The following is a 27,808-nucleotide window of genomic DNA, read 5'->3' as shown; positions in this document are numbered from 1 at the left end:
GAAGGGAAAGAAAGGGAAGACGCACAGGAAAATTGATGGGAAAAAAAAGGGCGCATGATTTAGAAAGGTGGAAGATGCGGGACTGGGTAGGTAAAGAGGATTCTTTGGACTGAAGTTAAGACCGAGCTTTACTACTATATAATTAAAAAGATAATTTTATTGATGTTCAAACCATAAACCTTGGGGGCACTGGGAACTAAAATGAGTAAGCAGGGTATTATGTAATAAATTTATTTTAAGCTCACCTTAGTAGGGCTAATCTGCAATAAACCAGAGGACGGTATAAAATAGACTTACACTTACTGATGAGAGAATATCATAATAGAAGCAACAGCAAACATATTGATGACACAATTCAAACTTTGGTATTAGACAAAGGTGATTATTTTCCTCTGCTTACAACAAACCAACCCCTTTAAGTGAAAGGTACTGCCATGCTTTTCATTCAAGTCGTTTGCATCTATATCACATTTAACTCTACTATATTCTAAGCAAAAGACAGATATTATAAAATGCGGAAGCGCTGAAAATAGCACAAGAAGCGGAAAGATTCTCCAGTTTAGCAACTCAGCAGGTCCGCGTGTGGCAACGCTGACGACCACAACAATCGCCTGGCCTGGCAGGTGGAACCGCCACACCAGATTAGCTGGTGATACCTGTTTAAACGGGAAACAGGATGTAAAAAAAGACACAAGATATGTATTCTCTTCAGACAATATTTTTGGTCATAGTAGCTCTCTACTACATTATCACAAGGTAAGGGAAACAAGACGTATTTACAGGAATTCCTGGAGGAAAAGTGATGCATAACGGGGTGTTATGATAGTCATCTCCTTGGACAATGCATGACACGCCCATCCACTATGGGGTTGTATTCAGCTTTCTTCGTGATTGAGGGTAATGGTGTCAATCCTGGATTTCAGCAATGATAGACATGTGGCTATTGGTGGTGAATTTGCCATATCTAGTTTCACTGTTGCTGTATTGTTGCCCTGGGAATAAAGACAGATGCTGAACCAGGAATCCTGAAGGTTATGGAAATCTTATATATAAATCATTTAAGATAATGATTTTGAGATTTTACCTAATGTGACCGATGACCGAATTTTGATACAGTCGAAAATTGATAAGACTGACTTTTGTTTGAGTTCATGTAAGGGCACCACTTCAGTCATGAAGGAATTTCTTTGAATTTGTTTCTAAGTGATAGCCTATTGTAATTAGTTTAAGATCATTGAAAACTGGGGAGCATTTAGAGCATATCCTTTATTTATTCAATGATAACTAAGTAGTGGCAATTGATATGATGATTCAAGAAAATTTTAGGAGTATATAATGTAAAAGTTGGCGAAGTTTTTGTCAAAATCTTAAAAGGAATCATGAAAATCTCACCTATTTTCAAGTGGTAGTTGGTAATCACCTTGTTTTGTTGTTACTAAAGAAATCCTGTTGTAGACCATGTTGTGCATTCATTGCAGTTTATTATTTATTCGTAATTACTCCAGGACCAATATCTGTGAAAGAATACTGGTTTTACCAAGGATTTGGTTTATTGCTTTTGTTCAGTGTATAGATATTCACTGTAGTTTCAGTGGTATATATTAATTTTTTTACAATTTCATGTGAAAAGTCATAAACAGGGATTTTAATGCTCAGAATGTTTCTAGGTAATTAATTTTTGGTTTCAGCTGAAAATAAACATAGTTTATATTTGCAAGCATTTTATTATCATGTACCTGTACACTTTATGCAAATATGTGTATCCACAGATACAGCTGCATTGAAAAAGTCACTCATGCATGATAGTCATATTTGGTTGTGATGAATGACAGAGAATATGCTGCAAGTAATTAGTTATAATTTCTGAGATACTGGATACTATTTTGTTAAAAAATTGAAATGCTGCATTAGCTTGAATGGTGTATGAGTTGCAGAATGATATTGGAAAATGCCATTTCGATGATGCTTAACATATTTGTATCAGAAAGGTTTGTCTTTGTGAGGAAATGATGATACATTCACTTGAAACCGTGCACATCATAATTTTTCAGAGATCATGAACATTATAATGAGATTTTTCTCTTTACATTCATCAGAGGATTTCCAAGACTCCTGTCATGGCTCATTGTTGCCAAGTACCAGACAGAGATCAAGATAGGAAGAATATCTCTACTTCGACTCAGTTTTGAAGATGTCCTTATTAAAAAATCTGGCCTCAGTATTGTAAGTTACATAGAATAAGACGGAAATAATTGAATGAAAAAATTGGTAAAAAAAATTTTTGTGTAAATTCATCATGTCATCTGACATCTCCCACTGTGCAGGATAATGATCCATATGAATTCTTCTTGATGCAGCCTATTGATTTTACAACTCCCACCTCTTTTCTCACTGTCACTTCTTGCAAGCATGTTTATACTGGATTACTTTTCTCGTGAAAGATTTTTGTTTTAAAAGTTTACCTCTTTTGTGTTTCAGAAAATTAATTGATATGATTGGTGCTACTAGCAGCCTTTTTTTTTCCCTTTTTTGTGTTTCAGAAAGTTGATAGGGTTGGTGCTACTAGCAGCCTTTTTAACCAAGAGGAAAGGAAAATATTCGCCATTAAGGTGCATGATGTTCGAATTGAAAAGGAGGTAAGAAATGTAATGTTGCAGTAACAGTTCATATGAGGGATTCATCATTAAAACTTTCATTATTGCCACACTTGATCTTTCACACACATAGTTACTTAGGGTGATATATGATAATGAATCAGTGATATGATTTTACACTCTAGTTATCTATGTGTGTGTGTGTCTGTGTGTGCTTAGATGTTATCAGATTCCACCTGCATGAGGTTACACCGTAAGCAAAAAGTCACATTTAGTGAGGCTGTACAATTGGGAATGCAGTCTCATCACTGAACTTCTCACTCCAAAGGATTCCAAATTTCCTTGTTCCTATTAGTAGCTCAGCCTTATGCTGTAGGAACTTCTGGAAAGATTTTGCGAGTGATGGTAAGACTCAAGCTTAGAAAGAGATCGTGTGGGGTAATGACAGAATAGAAGAAAAATTGATATTTATTCTTAGGTGTTGCCAGACCCTACTTTCACGTGGTTACACCACAAGTTACCATTAAGAAGGCTGTATGGAATGGAGTTTGGTCTCTGAGGACCTTCTTGCTCTAAAGGAGTTTATCATTTTAATTTCCCTGCTTGTCCATGAAGTGCAGCCTCAGTGCTGTGTGATTTTATGCATTATCATATGCTATATACCTACAGTAATCCTATCATGATGTCATTGTATAAATAACATACGCTGTTGTTGGAAATTCTTTGAATACATGCAGAGACTTAGGCATGAAGAGGTAAAACCACAGCCAAAGCAGCTGAGTTTTTATTTTGACAAAGTTCAGATTATGGCCACCAGTGCATCAGAGGGGAGAATGGCATGAGATGATAGACAAATAGAGCTGTGGGGACCAAAAATTAGCCCTCAAGTTGGATATTGGTGTATTTCAGTCAAATTCAAATGTCATCCAGTTGGTTAAGAGAACACGTTTTTCCTATAGGCACCTATGTATAAAGGCAGGTTATATTCCTTGGGATCTAAGTTGGGAATGTTTCTTTTGATAAAAGTAAAGAAAAAAAAGTTGACATGCATTACAGTACAAACAAAAGTCAATCCAAAAGGACTAGAATGAATTCTCCAAGATCAAACCAATGTAGCAAGAGAAGCCATATGAGTCTGCACCTAGTCTCATCCTGTCCATTCATCTGCCTCACTCTGCTGCTGATCCTTTCACCTCGACTCAGTTCTGTTACTACGATTCACAACCACATCAGTATTTGTTAATTGTTTTTGTTTCTTTATTTTGCATTCAAATAAAGATACATATACCTATATAGTTGTCTTCAACTTACTTCCTGAGCTTAGAAATTGATGGCAAATTTTTGGAATGACATTGAACGAGGAAGTGTTCATATTGATTATGTGATTTAATTTAGGTAAATAGTATTATCATTCACAGCCCCCAATTTTCAGGTTTGTGATAGACGGGGTAGAGGAGCTCAGCCAGAAAGTGGAAATAATGCCAGCATGGAGGCCATGTTTTCTGCAGCGGCAAATCCTGCAGTGCAGTTTGAACCAGAAGTCATTAAACTCAGAATATCACCATCTATTGTAACGCTTGCACAGGTAATTTATAATGGATTTAACATAATAAACTGCGTAAGTAGTAATGGATCTTCTTTTTCCTTAGTTCTTCACTGACCAGGATCCTTTCAACTATACCTACCATGCGGTGTTTGTTTAGGTTGGGGGAGTTAAACTTCCCTTCTTGTAAATCTTGATCCCCTTGATTATGGTTTGATTGCTTCTTCCATGATGCTTTTTTAGCCTTGAAATTCTTTCTTTCTCTTGACTGTACTTTTTTCATTTTTGCCTGGAATCATTACAAAAATTTTAGAATCAGGTGCTCTTTTGTTGAAAAAAAAAATTGCACTGATATGACTGATTCATGTGATAAATCATTTTGGTTTCTCAGCAAGAAGTATCTCAAACAGCTGCTGTCATTCATCCTTTCTTCCTCTTTTCCTCCTTAGAACCTTATTTTCCACAATTCATTCCATCCTTCACCTCCTTACTGAACTGATGCTCACTCCTATATTTCCATGGCACAAGGGCTTCTAAGTTCTCTCCGAGCTTTGATAGACAAGGCTTAGGAGCCAGATAGTGCATCATTCATATCCTAATGGAGTTCACTTCTTGTCTTTTTCAGTTCTTTGGAGTGCATATTATGAGTGTGAGTGTGATGTACCTACGTGAAAAGTGGCCAGAGTGTCTTCTTCATGCTTCTGCTGAGAAAATCACTTTGGAGGGTGCCACACTGAACCAGTCCAACATTGCTGTAAGTGTTACAATTCTCTCTCCACTAATTTTTGTTAATCATTATCACTGGAAACTTCTGAGTAAAAGAAATTGTAAGTAAATTAAATTAATATATTTCTCAGTTTGATAATTTCACCGTTAGTGCGAAAGACGGTGCCTCAGTTACGGAATGGATTCATGGTTATACTAACAAAAATAAACTAATGCTATTTATACAGTCACCTTCAGAGGAGATTGTAGAATTGCCTTCATTTTAAAGTGATTATAAGATTTGTTGTAGGATTGGGGGTGGAAAATAGGAATTAAAAGAAGGGCTGATAAGGTAGCAAAGGGATTGTTGAGATACTTTTGTCATACAGAATGGAAAGATTAAGGAATGAAAGTTAATTTTTTAAGTATATGAATTATAGTATATATAAAAGAAGCTGAAGATATGAAAGACATTAAGAGGAACTATTAGTGTGCATAAATGTCAAGTGACTAATATGCCCAAGAATTTTTTATGCTCCACAATAAAACAAATAGAAATTCATTCTGAGATGTGTTAAAGATATTCTAAAAAGCAATCCTCTCTCATTTGAAAGTGGTTTTACAATGAACTGTAGGACTATAGGGACTGCAGTAAGTGTGAAATGAAGGGAAATAGGATTTAGAAAGAGAGGTTGGTAATGTAAGGAAGGGATTGTTTAGGAAATTTTGGACTTAAGGAATGGAAAGAATAAAGGAAAAAAAGCTGATTTTCTTTATGTATATGTATTATAGTGTTTATAAAAGGAACTGAAGATATGGTAGAAGACAGTGAAAAGAAATATTTGTGAGTTTTTCAGAGGACAAAAATGAGAATTTTATTTGTATCACCAAGAAAACTAGAAATGGGCATTGAAATTTATTTAGATATCCTTGAATGCAATTCTTAACCTTATAACTCAAGATTATGTATATATGTTTATCTAGCATTGTTAACTTCATTTCCAGTTATTTGGAATTAATCATTTGCATGTTGACTTTTAGTTCACACATTTCATCTTATGTCCATTGCTTTCAATATAATTAAGGAATCCAAACTTCTATGTTGCTTCTTAAGTACCTGCCATGCACCAATGATTTAGCAAGCAAGGTTACTGTACATGAAGACTTCTTTCAAATTTTGATAGTTTGTTCTTACATTTGACCTTAGTGATTTCTGGTGAATGTTGAAACGAAAATTTTTCTTGTGCACATTTTGAAAACTTAGCTCTCCATGTGCTCCTTTCCTCTTGCAGACTTCATGGAATCTTGTCATATTTCTTTTTACCCATTAATCAATATCTCCATATATTCAGTGTTCCCTCAGTGCAGTAATTTTTACTAGATTTAAGAGTTTTTTGTGTTACCAATCCAAAGATTTTTTTATGTAAAGTTATAGATTTAAAAATATTGTAACACCTTATATGGTGAGATTTTGGAATGAATTAATGTTCAGGCTGCAACACTGCTAAGCATACAATGTATCTCCATTAGCACTGTAATATATATGCATCTCACCATTTGATTATATTTTGATTTGCAATAATTTGTGTTGTTATATTTTGGGACTGAACCAGGGCATGTGAAATGTCTGGGGTAAACCATGAAAAAGCCTGTGGGGCCTGGATGTGGATAGGGAGCTGTGGTTTTGGTGCATTACACATGACAGCTAGAGACTGAGTGTGAACGAATATAGTCTTTTTTGTCTGTTTTCCTGGTACTTCCTCACTGAAGTAGGAGGTAGTGATGCTGTTTCCTTTAGGGCGGGGTAGTTACAAGAATGGATGAAGGCAAGCAAGTACATATGTATATATACACATTATAACTATAAACACTATCTGTGCACCATATCTTTGCTGCCTGGGCAACACACAAATGATGTGCTGTACTGCCCCTTCGGGATTTTAATGGTTATTGAGCAGTTGAGCTGAAAAATATGGAAAAAGAATGTGGAACATTTTCAAAGTTGCCAAGTTTCTTTTTGACTCACTGTCCCGCCTTATAACTGCACTTAAGATCTTTTAATGTCCAAAACAGTTAACAGCATATTCAGTAGTCAACTGCTGGAGGTGTTCTGTGTAGTATGCAGTATAGCAGCAGTTATTGGTTTAAGTTAAAGTACCCAATCAAGGGAATTTTTCCACTGCTATGTATTGCTAAAACTGCAGCTTCTTTTACCATGCTGATTGTTACCTCATTGTTTTCTTTTAGGATTTGTTCAGGCTCACGTGATTCTCTTGAAGTACTTTTGACGTAGTTTTTCAGTTACTCAAAGAACTGAAAAAATAAAGCTTGATTGAAACCCATAACTTTGCAGAAAATAAGGAATGCTAGGTATCATATGGACTTCAGTGGTTAACGGTTAGCATTCCTGCCCATGATGCATTTATGGGCTGCCCAAGGTCAAGTGCATAGGTTCAAATTCTGGTTGTGGCAGTCGGTCCACAGTCAACCTTGTTCCTTCAAATGTAAGGGTTGGTCAATAGAATGGGAAACTGCCTCAGGCTAGGGTATATACATGTATAAGATTGATGAGATGGCCTTGATTAGTGCCTCAGTTGCCTGTGCCATCTCAGCTAACATAAAAGAGAAAATGTGGAAAGACTCCTTATGCACCTCCCAGACTGGCAATGCTGCAAATCTGCCGCCACATCATGTAGCATCAAGATAAGAACTATGTAATGATTACAAACATGGAGAGTACTGGAAAGATTATAGAAATTGATGTCGAAGTTTTGAAGAATCCTTAGATTCTGGCTCCTCTATTGACTTTTTTTTGAAGTTGGTGATGAGGGAAACATAGAATGACCCTAAATTTTAGAATATTGCAACTTGTGGGTTTGAACTGTGTTTAGATGAGGTTTCTGAGCCTAAATCTGATGAAAGCAAGTCTGGTTCCACAACAGATTCAATGGAGTTGGTTGCCAACACACTGAGCCCCAGTATAGGTCGTCTTCAAAATATTGAATAACAGTTATACTAAATGAATACCATTTTTTGCTAATAAGAATTTATTTAATTGTTTTCAGATAATTAGCTGAAACTTTGTAAGACAAGACCTAAAGAGGAGTTATAATCATGGAAACTACGCAGACCTTGACAGTTTGCATTGTAATATAGATTGGGACATGGATTTTAGTAGCCAAGAACTATCGCATTGTTATGAGAGGTATTAAGAAATTTACAATAAAGGAATAGGAACATGGGTACCTCTAACCTCAAATACAGAGGAAATGTCAAGAAAAAGGGAAGATATAGGTAACACTTTAACACTGCAGCCAACCAGCTTTTTTAATCAGGCTAAGGGATTCAGAGGAAAGAATTGTAAAGGATGATTGAAGGATATGTGAAGAGCTGAGTAACAAGCTCAAAAAAATTTTCCCTGTAAAACACACCATAGCCCCATCACTTTTCTGCAGATATCTGCAATGAGATTTTGCCAAAATGGCAGGACTAGTGTGAAGTGCTTACCCACATGTCTTGATGTATTTGACTGTTCTGCTCAGCTGCACTTGCATCACATGATTATCGATTCTTGGTTCATCTTGGACTGATTTCAACCATCTGTCAAGTTTTCTTGTGAATGTTCCGTTAGTTTTTCCATGCATGTTTCATAATATTACTGACAGGACATCGAATAATTGTTCTCTCTTCCTAATAAGGCTGTTATATTTTTGTTTGATTTATTTTTTGGTATGTTCCTTGATATTCTTGAAGACTTAACAACTCTATCTTCAGGTTTACCACATTTTCTTTTATACCTTCAATTTGTTGCCTTGCATAGATTATCATATATCTTCCTCTTCTTTCAAGGCTATATAGATGTAGTTCTGTCAGTATTTCATGGTAGTCCATATTTTCCATTCCTCAAGTGAGTTCAAGTGGAGTAGATGTTTTAGAAGCCATTAAGAAATTAAGGAATGATGATGACGATAAGAAAATAAAAGACCTTGACTTCTACAAGGGCCATTATCCTAATGAAAGTTCACCTTACGTGTAGATACTCTAGACACACCCAATGAAATAGTCCTCAGGATGTCATTGGTGAGAGGTAAAGGGCCTGGGAGTAGAAAAGGGCAAATAAGTGAGCTTAGAAAGGAGGTTTGTATATAGAGATACCAAGAGAGATTGAGTGAACAGTAGCTTAGGGTCAGAGTACAATAAATGATTGTAGGGAAGTTGGCAAAAAGTGGAAGTTATTGAACACCTTAGCACTGTGGTTCCCAAACCCAGAATCATGCATGACCCAGGTGATGGTTGCAAGAATGTTCCTAAAGGTCGTGGTAAGATATCAGGAGAAAAAAATATTTTCCATGAAAATTATGAAATTTTACTATTATAGCTACATAATGAAACTGGGGAACTACAAGGAATTACAGAAGTATGATAAAAGTTATTGAAAATAATTCTTTTTAGTTTAAAACTTTATTGGTAAACTAAAACTCAGAATAGCTTGCTCCTATAATGAAGTAGCATATGGTGATTACTTAAAGAATATTTGTCACTTAATGAATTTTGCAACAAATCAACATTTTCATGAAAAGTTGTGCTCTTTATTTTGCATTATAGAAAAGTTACTGAGATACATTCTGCCACATTTGTTTGAATTAGTTCAGTATAAGTGAAAGTGGTGAATATAGTTGAAAGTAGTGAATACTAGTTATCAAAATAATGAGCAACTATGTATGTCAGCACTTTGGGTTACCAGGTCAGGAAAATATTTTTATGTTTACAGTAAAAATTTGGGGGAAACTGCCTCAACACCTTTGAACTTACATTTATGCAAGCTGAATGATACCTGTATACTGGTTTCAAGGCTGCTTGGTGATACCTGGGCAATGGCTGAGGATGCCGCACCTAATGATTGCTCCACATTGTCAGTTATCCACCAGTCATGGCAGTGAGAATAGATTTTCTTAAGTTTTCAAGAAAAGAAATTGAATTGTATTTAGGTATATTTAGAGGACAAGGCAGAAGATGATCCTGAATTATCTGAACATGTGGTGAGTGATTTTATGGTTGGGAGGGAGTTGTACACTTCTGGGGCCCCATCTCTTGAACATTCTCTATTATACTGCTCCTCAAATTTTATGTATGCTCTATGCATTAACCATATCTACAGTCATTTTATTCTATGTGTACATGTATGTGTGTAATGCTTGTAAAATGTTCTTTATCCAAAGAACTCGTGCTTTGCTTGTCTCTCTTTTTTAGCATGTTCAATAATCGCTGTGCATATCAACTTTGTTTGGAAACAAAACTTGAATATTTTGTGACCTTGCCCTTCTCTTTCATGCTTCTTCCTGCCTTAGGACTTCACTCCATCCTGCATTTATGTAAGAAGCAAAATAAAAGTGTTGATGAATCATGTACATAAATGTCTTTATGTAGATAAGTGGTTAGATACTTTTTATAGGTTAATGAAAAGATTATTAATATTATCATTATTATTATTATTATTATTATTATTATTATTATTATTAGTATTAGTATTATACTGTAAATCTACCCCTTGTTAGAACACCTGTGCTTTCACCTGCTTCATAACCCTGTCTTGAATATTGAACAACCACAGTAACATCACATACCCTTGACACAGATCCATCTTCACCTAGGACCACTCACCCTATTTCTTTCTTACTCATACACACACCACATTATCTTGATTAAAAGTCCTCACTCCAATTAGGGGCTTTCCATTTACTCCATATATTTATAACAACTTCCATAAGACCTCTGTGTGATTGATATTTGTGTTACCGGGAGAAAGTTTTACACGTGTTGCTTCATCACTTAACTTTGTACAACCTTCCCTTGCTTTATGCAGGGGATATGTTCTGTGAAAACCTCACACAACAAGGAACCACATACAGCAAACTAGTAACCCCACAGAGAAAAATGAGATGTTTTGGCACACTTTTTTATTGTGCAAATTTTGACCGTATAAAAAAAGAGGGATTGGTAGAAGTAGGTTCCTTGTGGAATACCAAAATTGTACATGTATCATGCTTCTACTCCTATGTATATATGTATATACACACACACCCCACCCTAGGCCTAGTATCCATTTATTGACAAGCCCTGTGGAGAGGATGATCACCTAGATTGGGTGTAGGCTGACTGCCATGCCTGGGATTCGAACCCATTTGGGTTGGACCCCAGGCTGGCCGATGTTGATAAATGGTCATTGATGCTAACTACTACCCCACGGATACCCGGATCCTTGAAAGTCACATACATTTCTCTTTCCTTCTCCATGTATTTCTTGCACATGTTCTTCAGAGCAAACACTTGGTCCTCACATCCCCCTGCCTCTGCTGAAACCACACTGCTCTGATGCTCTATGAGTGCCATCAACATTTCATTCACCTGTCTCTCATTCACCTTACCAAGTGTACATTATGTTTCTTCAAAACCAACAAAATTTGGTTTGTATGGTGCTATATATTGAAAAGGACATTGTGTAGATCATCCTCCCTAGAAATATAGAAGTATAGACTTACATTTTGTGCAGATAGTTATATATACATATAGGGGATAGGGGATTAAGAATACTTCCCATGCATTCCCTGCGTGTCGTAGAAGGCGACCAAAAGGGGAGGGAGCGGGGGGCTGGAAATCCTCCCCTCTCGTTTTTTTTTAATTTTCCAAAAGAAGGAACAGAGAATTGGGCCAGGTGAGGGTATTTCCTCAAAGGCCCAGTCCTCTGTTCTTAATGCTACCTCGCTAACGCGGGAAATGGCGAATAGTTTAAAAGAAAGAAAAAAATATATGCTTATGATAAGTATAACAGTAATGTGATGTATGTTTGAATTTTAGTGGTATCCTTCTTGTTAATGTGGTATTCACTCTTTAACTGTAAGTTCCCCTTTTCATGCATGACCTACAAAATTTCTAGTTTGATAATTATGTATCCAGTATTTCTTACAGCATTGTAGCTGATGTTGCTACTTTTATTCAGGTGATGGTTTTATGGATGATTTTGATTTTTGTAGTGTTTTTTCAAGTTTATGTATTATATCACTCTTTAGCTTTAGATTTCCCTTTTTATACATCATCTAAAAACAAGGAATATGAGAACTATGTATTCATTATTTTTTTTTTTTTTTTTAGCTGATCGTTAGTGTAAGTGGAGCCCACTTCAATGTGCTTCAGCATGTTGGGGAAGGAGATGAGAAAAAAGCAGCAAGTGGTGGACTTGTTAGTCCAGGTCAAGATCCTTCTCTTATGGAGTGTGCTATCTCACTCAAGCTCTCAGTTGAAGCTAATGCTGAAACTGTAGCAGCAATGGAGGTAAGAAGTATGTTTGTCTGCCTTTTACTTTAGATAGTTTATTTTCATAGCTGCAATATATGGTTACCGCTACCTCACCTACCTATGCCAACAGATTCCCCCACCCATTTCAAACACCGTACTGGAAAATATGAACACCATAATCAATTGAGAAGTGCTAGACAACTGTACTCCACAAACATTTCTTAAACTCTACTTCACTGGCTATGTACCCATCAGAAACTCTGCCTCCATATATGTATGAAACATTTTCCCTTATTTACTCTGAACAGTACCCATCTTTCTAATATTACAGATATTAAGTCATCATGTCCTATGATCTTTAATTTTGAAGAGGCAACATCTTTATTGAAAGCACTGAACACCTTCTTTTTAGTTGCCCTCCACTCACCCCTCCATAGAAACACACATCTTTATCTGTTGTCCTATCTGGTGGATGTATCTAGCTCTCTGAGCCAGATGCTTTTGATTCTTTTATTTTCTCTAATTCCTAAAGGATCCCAGCTGTACTTGTAAAGGTTGCTGTTGCCTTATCTGTGCTGTCATTCAAATAAGAAGGCATGCCTTATCAGCATATATCCCACTCAGATCTTATAGCTATTAATGTTTGGCTTACATATTCTTGATTACACATCTTTTTGAATTGCTCAATATTCATCAGTATTTCCATACCTTCCTTCTCATGCCATCTTTGTGACCAAACAAGCTTGATTTCATATGGCTACACAATTCCAAAAAATTTCCATTAAACTTTACTGAGCTTCTCAGAAGCTTTCTGAATTATCTCTCGGTAAATATCAGCAGCTGTCATCCCCATATATTCATGCTTTATCCATCCCACTGAATATAGTTTGTGTATCATTAAAGTAGTTGATTGTTTAAGCTGTGGCAGAATCAAACCTGAGGTTCATGCAGAGCTGCTCACTTATCCTCAAAATGCCCTGGAATAACATTGTGGTGTGGTCATTTCTTAGATTAAGTTGAATAGATTATTCTTGTAAATTTACTTAAACTTTTTGTTATGTTACAGAATATCTCTGTGCAGTTGGGTCAACCACAGGTTACCATACGAGAACGCCTGTTAACATTTCTTGAGCACAAGGCACTTGCTGCTACTCCTGTAGTCAGTCCTCCACCTACCTCTACTACTGATAAACCATCTGTACAGGTGCTACTGCATAGATACTGGCTATTTCTTCCCTTGGTAAGTTCAGTTATTGGTAAAGATGAGTTGCTGACTATTATTTAGCAAAATTTCATTACTGTATCTTAATGCAAAGCCCTTTTTAGGGTACTGAAATATTTGAAAATTTCTTAGTGTATCAAATACAAAATACAAAAGCACTAAAACTGTATTTCTTATGAGCAGAAATTTCAAGTGAAAGTAGAGGACATTGGTGTAAAGTTCATGAACAGCCTAGGCCAAATGGCTTTGCAAGGATCACTGGCTGGTATTGATCTCCAGACTCATCTTAATCGTGAAGGTGCATTAGGTAATTATCATTATATATTTTTTTGTTTCTTATCTTATATTTCAATTTAGAGAGAAAAAGTTTATTGAGCTGAAAAATACCCTGAATTATTATTACCCACGATTTTTACTATTTTTCTCTGAAAAATAGATTTCCTTCAAAACCTCATAATAAGGGTTATTTTTCTTCCTGAACACAGATCTGGGGTTAAAATATCGTTAGGTCAACTATATGACCATTTAGTAATTTCTTAAATGACGACAATTTTTGGGTATTATTTGACCATTCGCATTGTATTTACTGGGCATGTATCGGTAACTAAGAGTATTATGATATATTTCCCATGATTATTTCTAGTATAGAAGAGTTTCAATATCTTATATTTCAGTTTAGAGAGAAAAAGTTTTTTGACCTGAAAAATACCCTGAACTATTACCCACAATTTTTACTATTTTTCTCAGAAAAATAGATTTCTTTCAAAACCTCATAATAAGGGTTATTTTTCATTCTGAACACAGATCTGGGATTAAAATATCGTTAGGTCAACTATATGACCATTTAGTAATCTGTTAAATGACGACAATTTTTAAGTATTATTTGACCATTCGCATTGTATTTACTGGGCATGTATCGGTAACTAAGAGTATTATGATATATTTTCCATGATTATTTCTAGTATAGAAGAGTTTCAATATCTTATATTTCAATTTAGAGAGAAAAAGTTTTTTGAGCTGAAAAATACCCTGAACTATTACCCACGATTTTTACTATTTTTCTCAGAAAAATAGATTTCCTTCAAAACCTCATAATAAGGGTTATTTTTCATGCTGAACACAGATCTGGGGTTAAAATATCGTTAGGTCAACTATATGACCATTTAGTAATCTGTTAAATGACGACAATTTTGAAGTATTATTTGACCATTCGCATTGTATTTACTGGGCATGTATCGGTAACTAAGAGTATTATGATATATTTTCCATGATTATTTCTAGTATAGAAGAGTTTCAATATCTTATATTTCAATTTAGAGAGAAAAAGTTTTTTGAGCTGAAAAATACCCTGAACTATTACCCACGATTTTTACTATTTTTCTCAGAAAAATAGATTTCCTTCAAAACCTCATAATAAGGGTTATTTTTCATGCTGAACACAGATCTGGGGTTAAAATATCGTTAGGTCAACTATATGACCATTTAGTAATCTGTTAAATGACGACAATTTTGAAGTATTATTTGACCATTCGCATTGTATTTACTGGGCATGTATCGGTAACTAAGAGTATTATGATATATTTTCCATGATTATTTCTAGTATAGAAGAGTTTCAATATCTTATATTTCAATTTAGAGAGAAAAAGTTTTTTGAGCTGAAAAATACCCTGAACTATTACCCACGATTTTTACTATTTTTCTCAGAAAAATAGATTTCCTTCAAAACCTCATAATAAGGGTTATTTTTCATGCTGAACACAGATCTGGGGTTAAAATATCGTTAGGTCAACTATATGACCATTTAGTAATCTGTTAAATGACGACAATTTTTAAGTATTATTTGACCATTCGCATTGTATTTACTGGGCATGTATCGGTAACTAAGAGTATTATGATATATTTTCCATGATTATTTCTAGTATAGAAGAGTTTCAATATCTTATATTTCAATTTAGAGAGAAAAAGTTTTTTGAGCTGAAAAATACCCTGAACTATTACCCACGATTTTTACTATTTTTCTCAGAAAAATAGATTTCCTTCAAAACCTCATAATAAGGGTTATTTTTCATGCTGAACACAGATCTGGGGTTAAAATATCGTTAGGTCAACTATATGACCATTTAGTAATCTGTTAAATGACGACAATTTTGAAGTATTATTTGACCATTCGCATTGTATTTACTGGGCATGTATCGGTAACTAAGAGTATTATGATATATTTTCCATGATTATTTCTAGTATAGAAGAGTTTCAATATCTTATATTTCAATTTAGAGAGAAAAAGTTTTTTGAGCTGAAAAATACCCTGAACTATTACCCACGATTTTTACTATTTTTCTCAGAAAAATAGATTTCCTTCAAAACCTCATAATAAGGGTTATTTTTCATGCTGAACACAGATCTGGGGTTAAAATATCGTTAGGTCAACTATATGACCATTTAGTAATCTGTTAAATGACGACAATTTTGAAGTATTATTTGACCATTCGCATTGTATTTACTGGGCATGTATCGGTAACTAAGAGTATTATGATATATTTTCCATGATTATTTCTAGTATAGAAGAGTTTCAATATCTTATATTTCAATTTAGAGAGAAAAAGTTTTTTGAGCTGAAAAATACCCTGAACTATTACCCACGATTTTTACTATTTTTCTCAGAAAAATAGATTTCCTTCAAAACCTCATAATAAGGGTTATTTTTCATGCTGAACACAGATCTGGGGTTAAAATATCGTTAGGTCAACTATATGACCATTTAGTAATCTGTTAAATGACGACAATTTTGAAGTATTATTTGACCATTCGCATTGTATTTACTGGGCATGTATCGGTAACTAAGAGTATTATGATATATTTTCCATGATTATTTCTAGTATAGAAGAGTTTCAATATCTTATATTTCAATTTAGAGAGAAAAAGTTTTTTGAGCTGAAAAATACCCTGAACTATTACCCACGATTTTTACTATTTTTCTCAGAAAAATAGATTTCCTTCAAAACCTCATAATAAGGGTTATTTTTCATGCTGAACACAGATCTGGGGTTAAAATATCGTTAGGTCAACTATATGACCATTTAGTAATCTGTTAAATGACGACAATTTTGAAGTATTATTTGACCATTCGCATTGTATTTACTGGGCATGTATCGGTAACTAAGAGTATTATGATATATTTTCCATGATTATTTCTAGTATAGAAGAGTTTCAATATCTTATATTTCAATTTAGAGAGAAAAAGTTTTTTGAGCTGAAAAATACCCTGAACTATTACCCACGATTTTTACTATTTTTCTCAGAAAAATAGATTTCCTTCAAAACCTCATAATAAGGGTTATTTTTCATGCTGAACACAGATCTGGGGTTAAAATATCGTTAGGTCAACTATATGACCATTTAGTAATCTGTTAAATGACGACAATTTTGAAGTATTATTTGACCATTCGCATTGTATTTACTGGGCATGTATCGGTAACTAAGAGTATTATGATATATTTTCCATGATTATTTCTAGTATAGAAGAGTTTCAATATCTTATATTTCAATTTAGAGAGAAAAAGTTTTTTGAGCTGAAAAATACCCTGAACTATTACCCACGATTTTTACTATTTTTCTCAGAAAAATAGATTTCCTTCAAAACCTCATAATAAGGGTTATTTTTCATGCTGAACACAGATCTGGGGTTAAAATATCGTTAGGTCAACTATATGACCATTTAGTAATCTGTTAAATGACGACAATTTTGAAGTATTATTTGACCATTCGCATTGTATTTACTGGGCATGTATCGGTAACTAAGAGTATTATGATATATTTTCCATGATTATTTCTAGTATAGAAGAGTTTCAATATCTTATATTTCAATTTAGAGAGAAAAAGTTTTTTGAGCTGAAAAATACCCTGAACTATTACCCACGATTTTTACTATTTTTCTCAGAAAAATAGATTTCCTTCAAAACCTCATAATAAGGGTTATTTTTCATGCTGAACACAGATCTGGGGTTAAAATATCGTTAGGTCAACTATATGACCATTTAGTAATCTGTTAAATGACGACAATTTTGAAGTATTATTTGACCATTCGCATTGTATTTACTGGGCATGTATCGGTAACTAAGAGTATTATGATATATTTTCCATGATTATTTCTAGTATAGAAGAGTTTCAATATCTTATATTTCAATTTAGAGAGAAAAAGTTTTTTGAGCTGAAAAATACCCTGAACTATTACCCACGATTTTTACTATTTTTCTCAGAAAAATAGATTTCCTTCAAAACCTCATAATAAGGGTTATTTTTCATGCTGAACACAGATCTGGGGTTAAAATATCGTTAGGTCAACTATATGACCATTTAGTAATCTGTTAAATGACGACAATTTTGAAGTATTATTTGACCATTCGCATTGTATTTACTGGGCATGTATCGGTAACTAAGAGTATTATGATATATTTTCCATGATTATTTCTAGTATAGAAGAGTTTCAATATCTTATATTTCAATTTAGAGAGAAAAAGTTTTTTGAGCTGAAAAATACCCTGAACTATTACCCACGATTTTTACTATTTTTCTCAGAAAAATAGATTTCCTTCAAAACCTCATAATAAGGGTTATTTTTCATGCTGAACACAGATCTGGGGTTAAAATATCGTTAGGTCAACTATATGACCATTTAGTAATCTGTTAAATGACGACAATTTTGAAGTATTATTTGACCATTCGCATTGTATTTACTGGGCATGTATCGGTAACTAAGAGTATTATGATATATTTTCCATGATTATTTCTAGTATAGAAGAGTTTCAATATCTTATATTTCAATTTAGAGAGAAAAAGTTTTTTGAGCTGAAAAATACCCTGAACTATTACCCACGATTTTTACTATTTTTCTCAGAAAAATAGATTTCCTTCAAAACCTCATAATAAGGGTTATTTTTCATGCTGAACACAGATCTGGGGTTAAAATATCGTTAGGTCAACTATATGACCATTTAGTAATCTGTTAAATGACGACAATTTTGAAGTATTATTTGACCATTCGCATTGTATTTACTGGGCATGTATCGGTAACTAAGAGTATTATGATATATTTTCCATGATTATTTCTAGTATAGAAGAGTTTCAATATCTTATATTTCAATTTAGAGAGAAAAAGTTTTTTGAGCTGAAAAATACCCTGAACTATTACCCACGATTTTTACTATTTTTCTCAGAAAAATAGATTTCCTTCAAAACCTCATAATAAGGGTTATTTTTCATGCTGAACACAGATCTGGGGTTAAAATATCGTTAGGTCAACTATATGACCATTTAGTAATCTGTTAAATGACGACAATTTTGAAGTATTATTTGACCATTCGCATTGTATTTACTGGGCATGTATCGGTAACTAAGAGTATTATGATATATTTTCCATGATTATTTCTAGTATAGAAGAGTTTCAATATCTTATATTTCAATTTAGAGAGAAAAAGTTTTTTGAGCTGAAAAATACCCTGAACTATTACCCACGATTTTTACTATTTTTCTCAGAAAAATAGATTTCCTTCAAAACCTCATAATAAGGGTTATTTTTCATGCTGAACACAGATCTGGGGTTAAAATATCGTTAGGTCAACTATATGACCATTTAGTAATCTGTTAAATGACGACAATTTTGAAGTATTATTTGACCATTCGCATTGTATTTACTGGGCATGTATCGGTAACTAAGAGTATTATGATATATTTTCCATGATTATTTCTAGTATAGAAGAGTTTCAATATCTTATATTTCAATTTAGAGAGAAAAAGTTTTTTGAGCTGAAAAATACCCTGAACTATTACCCACGATTTTTACTATTTTTCTCAGAAAAATAGATTTCCTTCAAAACCTCATAATAAGGGTTATTTTTCATGCTGAACACAGATCTGGGGTTAAAATATCGTTAGGTCAACTATATGACCATTTAGTAATCTGTTAAATGACGACAATTTTGAAGTATTATTTGACCATTCGCATTGTATTTACTGGGCATGTATCGGTAACTAAGAGTATTATGATATATTTTCCATGATTATTTCTAGTATAGAAGAGTTTCAATATCTTATATTTCAATTTAGAGAGAAAAAGTTTTTTGAGCTGAAAAATACCCTGAACTATTACCCACGATTTTTACTATTTTTCTCAGAAAAATAGATTTCCTTCAAAACCTCATAATAAGGGTTATTTTTCATGCTGAACACAGATCTGGGGTTAAAATATCGTTAGGTCAACTATATGACCATTTAGTAATCTGTTAAATGACGACAATTTTGAAGTATTATTTGACCATTCGCATTGTATTTACTGGGCATGTATCGGTAACTAAGAGTATTATGATATATTTTCCATGATTATTTCTAGTATAGAAGAGTTTCAATATCTTATATTTCAATTTAGAGAGAAAAAGTTTTTTGAGCTGAAAAATACCCTGAACTATTACCCACGATTTTTACTATTTTTCTCAGAAAAATAGATTTCCTTCAAAACCTCATAATAAGGGTTATTTTTCATGCTGAACACAGATCTGGGGTTAAAATATCGTTAGGTCAACTATATGACCATTTAGTAATCTGTTAAATGACGACAATTTTGAAGTATTATTTGACCATTCGCATTGTATTTACTGGGCATGTATCGGTAACTAAGAGTATTATGATATATTTTCCATGATTATTTCTAGTATAGAAGAGTTTCAATATCTTATATTTCAATTTAGAGAGAAAAAGTTTTTTGAGCTGAAAAATACCCTGAACTATTACCCACGATTTTTACTATTTTTCTCAGAAAAATAGATTTCCTTCAAAACCTCATAATAAGGGTTATTTTTCATGCTGAACACAGATCTGGGGTTAAAATATCGTTAGGTCAACTATATGACCATTTAGTAATCTGTTAAATGACGACAATTTTGAAGTATTATTTGACCATTCGCATTGTATTTACTGGGCATGTATCGGTAACTAAGAGTATTATGATATATTTTCCATGATTATTTCTAGTATAGAAGAGTTTCAATATCTTATATTTCAATTTAGAGAGAAAAAGTTTTTTGAGCTGAAAAATACCCTGAACTATTACCCACGATTTTTACTATTTTTCTCAGAAAAATAGATTTCCTTCAAAACCTCATAATAAGGGTTATTTTTCATGCTGAACACAGATCTGGGGTTAAAATATCGTTAGGTCAACTATATGACCATTTAGTAATCTGTTAAATGACGACAATTTTGAAGTATTATTTGACCATTCGCATTGTATTTACTGGGCATGTATCGGTAACTAAGAGTATTATGATATATTTTCCATGATTATTTCTAGTATAGAAGAGTTTCAATATCTTATATTTCAATTTAGAGAGAAAAAGTTTTTTGAGCTGAAAAATACCCTGAACTATTACCCACGATTTTTACTATTTTTCTCAGAAAAATAGATTTCCTTCAAAACCTCATAATAAGGGTTATTTTTCATGCTGAACACAGATCTGGGGTTAAAATATCGTTAGGTCAACTATATGACCATTTAGTAATCTGTTAAATGACGACAATTTTGAAGTATTATTTGACCATTCGCATTGTATTTACTGGGCATGTATCGGTAACTAAGAGTATTATGATATATTTTCCATGATTATTTCTAGTATAGAAGAGTTTCAATATCTTATATTTCAATTTAGAGAGAAAAAGTTTTTTGAGCTGAAAAATACCCTGAACTATTACCCACGATTTTTACTATTTTTCTCAGAAAAATAGATTTCCTTCAAAACCTCATAATAAGGGTTATTTTTCATGCTGAACACAGATCTGGGGTTAAAATATCGTTAGGTCAACTATATGACCATTTAGTAATCTGTTAAATGACGACAATTTTGAAGTATTATTTGACCATTCGCATTGTATTTACTGGGCATGTATCGGTAACTAAGAGTATTATGATATATTTTCCATGATTATTTCTAGTATAGAAGAGTTTCAATATCTTATATTTCAATTTAGAGAGAAAAAGTTTTTTGAGCTGAAAAATACCCTGAACTATTACCCACGATTTTTACTATTTTTCTCAGAAAAATAGATTTCCTTCAAAACCTCATAATAAGGGTTATTTTTCATGCTGAACACAGATCTGGGGTTAAAATATCGTTAGGTCAACTATATGACCATTTAGTAATCTGTTAAATGACGACAATTTTGAAGTATTATTTGACCATTCGCATTGTATTTACTGGGCATGTATCGGTAACTAAGAGTATTATGATATATTTTCCATGATTATTTCTAGTATAGAAGAGTTTCAATATCTTATATTTCAATTTAGAGAGAAAAAGTTTTTTGAGCTGAAAAATACCCTGAACTATTACCCACGATTTTTACTATTTTTCTCAGAAAAATAGATTTCCTTCAAAACCTCATAATAAGGGTTATTTTTCATGCTGAACACAGATCTGGGGTTAAAATATCGTTAGGTCAACTATATGACCATTTAGTAATCTGTTAAATGACGACAATTTTGAAGTATTATTTGACCATTCGCATTGTATTTACTGGGCATGTATCGGTAACTAAGAGTATTATGATATATTTTCCATGATTATTTCTAGTATAGAAGAGTTTCAATATCTTATATTTCAATTTAGAGAGAAAAAGTTTTTTGAGCTGAAAAATACCCTGAACTATTACCCACGATTTTTACTATTTTTCTCAGAAAAATAGATTTCCTTCAAAACCTCATAATAAGGGTTATTTTTCATGCTGAACACAGATCTGGGGTTAAAATATCGTTAGGTCAACTATATGACCATTTAGTAATCTGTTAAATGACGACAATTTTGAAGTATTATTTGACCATTCGCATTGTATTTACTGGGCATGTATCGGTAACTAAGAGTATTATGATATATTTTCCATGATTATTTCTAGTATAGAAGAGTTTCAATATCTTATATTTCAATTTAGAGAGAAAAATTTTTTTGAGCTGAAAAATACCCTGAACTATTACCCACGATTTTTACTGTTTTTCTCAGAAAAATAGATTTCCTTCAAAACCTCATATTAAGGGTTATTTTTCATGCTCAACACAGATCTGGGGTTAAAATATCGTTACGTCAACTATATAACCATTTAGTAATTGTTAAATGACGACAATTTTTAAGTATTATTTGACCATTCGCATTGTATTTACTGGGCATGTATCGGTATCCATCAGTATTATGATGTATTTTCCATGATTATTTCTAGTATAGAAGAGTTTCAATATCTTATATTTCAATTTAGAGAGAAAAAGTTTTTTGAGCTGAAAAATACCCTGAACTATTACCCACGATTTTTACTATTTTTCTCAGAAAAATAGATTTCCTTCAAAACCTCATAATAAGGGTTATTTTTCATGCTGAACACAGATCTGGGGTTAAAATATCGTTACGTCAACTATATGACCATTTAGTAATCTGTTAAATGACGACAATTTTGAAGTATTATTTGACCATTCGCATTGTATTTACTGGGCATGTATCGGTAACTAAGAGTATTATGATATATTTTCCATGATTATTTCTAGTATAGAAGAGTTTCAATATCTTATATTTCAATTTAGAGAGAAAAAGTTTTTTGAGCTGAAAAATACCCTGAAATACCCACGATTTTTACTATTTTTCTCAGAAAAATAGATTTCCTTCAAAACCTCATAATAAGGGTTATTTTTCATGCTGAACACAGATCTGGGGTTAAAATATCGTTAGGTCAACTATATGACCATTTAGTAATCTGTTAAATGACGACAATTTTTAAGTATTATTTGACCATTCGCATTGTATTTACTGGGCATGTATCGGTAACTAAGAGTATTATGATATATTTTCCATGATTATTTCTAGTATAGAAGAGTTTCAATATCTTATATTTCAATTTAGAGAGAAAAAGTTTTTTGAGCTGAAAAATACCCTGAACTATTACCCACGATTTTTACTATTTTTCTCAGAAAAATAGATTTCCTTCAAAACCTCATAATAAGGGTTATTTTTCATGCTGAACACAGATCTGGGGTTAAAATATCGTTAGGTCAACTATATGACCATTTAGTAATCTGTTAAATGACGACAATTTTGAAGTATTATTTGACCATTCGCATTGTATTTACTGGGCATGTATCGGTAACTAAGAGTATTATGATATATTTTCCATGATTATTTCTAGTATAGAAGAGTTTCAATATCTTATATTTCAATTTAGAGAGAAAAAGTTTTTTGAGCTGAAAAATACCCTGAACTATTACCCACGATTTTTACTATTTTTCTCAGAAAAATAGATTTCCTTCAAAACCTCATAATAAGGGTTATTTTTCATGCTGAACACAGATCTGGGGTTAAAATATCGTTAGGTCAACTATATGACCATTTAGTAATCTGTTAAATGACGACAATTTTGAAGTATTATTTGACCATTCGCATTGTATTTACTGGGCATGTATCGGTAACTAAGAGTATTATGATATATTTTCCATGATTATTTCTAGTATAGAAGAGTTTCAATATCTTATATTTCAATTTAGAGAGAAAAAGTTTTTTGAGCTGAAAAATACCCTGAACTATTACCCACGATTTTTACTATTTTTCTCAGAAAAATAGATTTCCTTCAAAACCTCATAATAAGGGTTATTTTTCATGCTGAACACAGATCTGGGGTTAAAATATCGTTAGGTCAACTATATGACCATTTAGTAATCTGTTAAATGACGACAATTTTTAAGTATTATTTGACCATTCGCATTGTATTTACTGGGCATGTATCGGTAACTAAGAGTATTATGATATATTTTCCATGATTATTTCTAGTATAGAAGAGTTTCAATATCTTATATTTCAATTTAGAGAGAAAAAGTTTTTTGAGCTGAAAAATACCCTGAACTATTACCCACGATTTTTACTATTTTTCTCAGAAAAATAGATTTCCTTCAAAACCTCATAATAAGGGTTATTTTTCATGCTGAACACAGATCTGGGGTTAAAATATCGTTAGGTCAACTATATGACCATTTAGTAATCTGTTAAATGACGACAATTTTGAAGTATTATTTGACCATTCGCATTGTATTTACTGGGCATGTATCGGTAACTAAGAGTATTATGATATATTTTCCATGATTATTTCTAGTATAGAAGAGTTTCAATATCTTATATTTCAATTTAGAGAGAAAAAGTTTTTTGAGCTGAAAAATACCCTGAACTATTACCCACGATTTTTACTATTTTTCTCAGAAAAATAGATTTCCTTCAAAACCTCATAATAAGGGTTATTTTTCATGCTGAACACAGATCTGGGGTTAAAATATCGTTAGGTCAACTATATGACCATTTAGTAATCTGTTAAATGACGACAATTTTGAAGTATTATTTGACCATTCGCATTGTATTTACTGGGCATGTATCGGTAACTAAGAGTATTATGATATATTTTCCATGATTATTTCTAGTATAGAAGAGTTTCAATATCTTATATTTCAATTTAGAGAGAAAAAGTTTTTTGAGCTGAAAAATACCCTGAACTATTACCCACGATTTTTACTATTTTTCTCAGAAAAATAGATTTCCTTCAAAACCTCATAATAAGGGTTATTTTTCATGCTGAACACAGATCTGGGGTTAAAATATCGTTAGGTCAACTATATGACCATTTAGTAATCTGTTAAATGACGACAATTTTGAAGTATTATTTGACCATTCGCATTGTATTTACTGGGCATGTATCGGTAACTAAGAGTATTATGATATATTTTCCATGATTATTTCTAGTATAGAAGAGTTTCAATATCTTATATTTCAATTTAGAGAGAAAAAGTTTTTTGAGCTGAAAAATACCCTGAACTATTACCCACGATTTTTACTATTTTTCTCAGAAAAATAGATTTCCTTCAAAACCTCATAATAAGGGTTATTTTTCATGCTGAACACAGATCTGGGGTTAAAATATCGTTAGGTCAACTATATGACCATTTAGTAATCTGTTAAATGACGACAATTTTGAAGTATTATTTGACCATTCGCATTGTATTTACTGGGCATGTATCGGTAACTAAGAGTATTATGATATATTTTCCATGATTATTTCTAGTATAGAAGAGTTTCAATATCTTATATTTCAATTTAGAGAGAAAAAGTTTTTTGAGCTGAAAAATACCCTGAACTATTACCCACGATTTTTACTATTTTTCTCAGAAAAATAGATTTCCTTCAAAACCTCATAATAAGGGTTATTTTTCATGCTGAACACAGATCTGGGGTTAAAATATCGTTAGTCAACTATATGACCATTTAGTAATCTGTTAAATGACGACAATTTTGAAGTATTATTTGACCATTCGCATTGTATTTACTGGGCATGTATCGGTAACTAAGAGTATTATGATATATTTTCCATGATTATTTCTAGTATAGAAGAGTTTCAATATCTTATATTTCAATTTAGAGAGAAAAAGTTTTTTGAGCTGAAAAATACCCTGAACTATTACCCACGATTTTTACTATTTTTCTCAGAAAAATAGATTTCCTTCAAAACCTCATAATAAGGGTTATTTTTCATGCTGAACACAGATCTGGGGTTAAAATATCGTTAGGTCAACTATATGACCATTTAGTAATCTGTTAAATGACGACAATTTTGAAGTATTATTTGACCATTCGCATTGTATTTACTGGGCATGTATCGGTAACTAAGAGTATTATGATATATTTTCCATGATTATTTCTAGTATAGAAGAGTTTCAATATCTTATATTTCAATTTAGAGAGAAAAAGTTTTTTGAGCTGAAAAATACCCTGAACTATTACCCACGATTTTTACTATTTTTCTCAGAAAAATAGATTTCCTTCAAAACCTCATAATAAGGGTTATTTTTCATGCTGAACACAGATCTGGGGTTAAAATATCGTTAGTTCAACTATATGACCATTTAGTAATCTGTTAAATGACGACAATTTTGAAGTATTATTTGACCATTCGCATTGTATTTACTGGGCATGTATCGGTAACTAAGAGTATTATGATATATTTTCCATGATTATTTCTAGTATAGAAGAGTTTCAATATCTTATATTTCAATTTAGAGAGAAAAAGTTTTTTGAGCTGAAAAATACCCTGAACTATTACCCACGATTTTTACTATTTTTCTCAGAAAAATAGATTTCCTTCAAAACCTCATAATAAGGGTTATTTTTCATGCTGAACACAGATCTGGGGTTAAAATATCGTTAGGTCAACTATATGACCATTTAGTAATCTGTTAAATGACGACAATTTTGAAGTATTATTTGACCATTCGCATTGTATTTACTGGGCATGTATCGGTAACTAAGAGTATTATGATATATTTTCCATGATTATTTCTAGTATAGAAGAGTTTCAATATCTTATATTTCAATTTAGAGAGAAAAAGTTTTTTGAGCTGAAAAATACCCTGAACTATTACCCACGATTTTTACTATTTTTCTCAGAAAAATAGATTTCCTTCAAAACCTCATAATAAGGGTTATTTTTCATGCTGAACACAGATCTGGGGTTAAAATATCGTTAGTCAACTATATGACCATTTAGTAATCTGTTAAATGACGACAATTTTGAAGTATTATTTGACCATTCGCATTGTATTTACTGGGCATGTATCGGTAACTAAGAGTATTATGATATATTTTCCATGATTATTTCTAGTATAGAAGAGTTTCAATATCTTATATTTCAATTTAGAGAGAAAAAGTTTTTTGAGCTGAAAAATACCCTGAACTATTACCCACGATTTTTACTATTTTTCTCAGAAAAATAGATTTCCTTCAAAACCTCATAATAAGGGTTATTTTTCATGCTGAACACAGATCTGGGGTTAAAATATCGTTAGGTCAACTATATGACCATTTAGTAATCTGTTAAATGACGACAATTTTGAAGTATTATTTGACCATTCGCATTGTATTTACTGGGCATGTATCGGTAACTAAGAGTATTATGATATATTTTCCATGATTATTTCTAGTATAGAAGAGTTTCAATATCTTATATTTCAATTTAGAGAGAAAAAGTTTTTTGAGCTGAAAAATACCCTGAACTATTACCCACGATTTTTACTATTTTTCTCAGAAAAATAGATTTCCTTCAAAACCTCATAATAAGGGTTATTTTTCATGCTGAACACAGATCTGGGGTTAAAATATCGTTAGGTCAACTATATGACCATTTAGTAATCTGTTAAATGACGACAATTTTGAAGTATTATTTGACCATTCGCATTGTATTTACTGGGCATGTATCGGTAACTAAGAGTATTATGATATATTTTCCATGATTATTTCTAGTATAGAAGAGTTTCAATATCTTATATTTCAATTTAGAGAGAAAAAGTTTTTTGAGCTGAAAAATACCCTGAACTATTACCCACGATTTTTACTATTT

The 27,808-nt window shown here is 32.5% G+C and overlaps 1 protein-coding gene across 2 annotated transcripts in view; it reads left to right on the top strand.

Moving 5' to 3' along the window:
- The first annotated feature begins 621 nt into the window (after nucleotides 1-621).
- Nucleotides 622-27,808, top strand: part of hob (bridge-like lipid transfer protein family member hobbit) — a 113,352-nt gene continuing 86,165 nt past the window's right edge. For both annotated transcript variants that reach the window (XM_071669577.1, XM_071669576.1), the window contains exons 1-8: nucleotides 622-756; nucleotides 2,097-2,223; nucleotides 2,541-2,636; nucleotides 4,027-4,179; nucleotides 4,763-4,891; nucleotides 11,992-12,171; nucleotides 13,202-13,375; nucleotides 13,541-13,664. In XM_071669577.1, the coding sequence (XP_071525678.1) occupies nucleotides 698-756; nucleotides 2,097-2,223; nucleotides 2,541-2,636; nucleotides 4,027-4,179; nucleotides 4,763-4,891; nucleotides 11,992-12,171; nucleotides 13,202-13,375; nucleotides 13,541-13,664 (1,042 nt within the window). In that variant the 5' untranslated portion in view covers nucleotides 622-697. The remainder of the gene's footprint in view (nucleotides 757-2,096; nucleotides 2,224-2,540; nucleotides 2,637-4,026; nucleotides 4,180-4,762; nucleotides 4,892-11,991; nucleotides 12,172-13,201; nucleotides 13,376-13,540; nucleotides 13,665-27,808) is intronic.

This window comes from Panulirus ornatus, chromosome 14, assembly GCF_036320965.1.
Source record: "Panulirus ornatus isolate Po-2019 chromosome 14, ASM3632096v1, whole genome shotgun sequence".
NCBI lineage: Eukaryota > Metazoa > Arthropoda > Malacostraca > Decapoda > Palinuridae > Panulirus > Panulirus ornatus.
The sequence above is the reverse complement of the archived record's forward strand: the minus strand, read 5'-3'. Positions and strand labels throughout refer to the sequence as shown.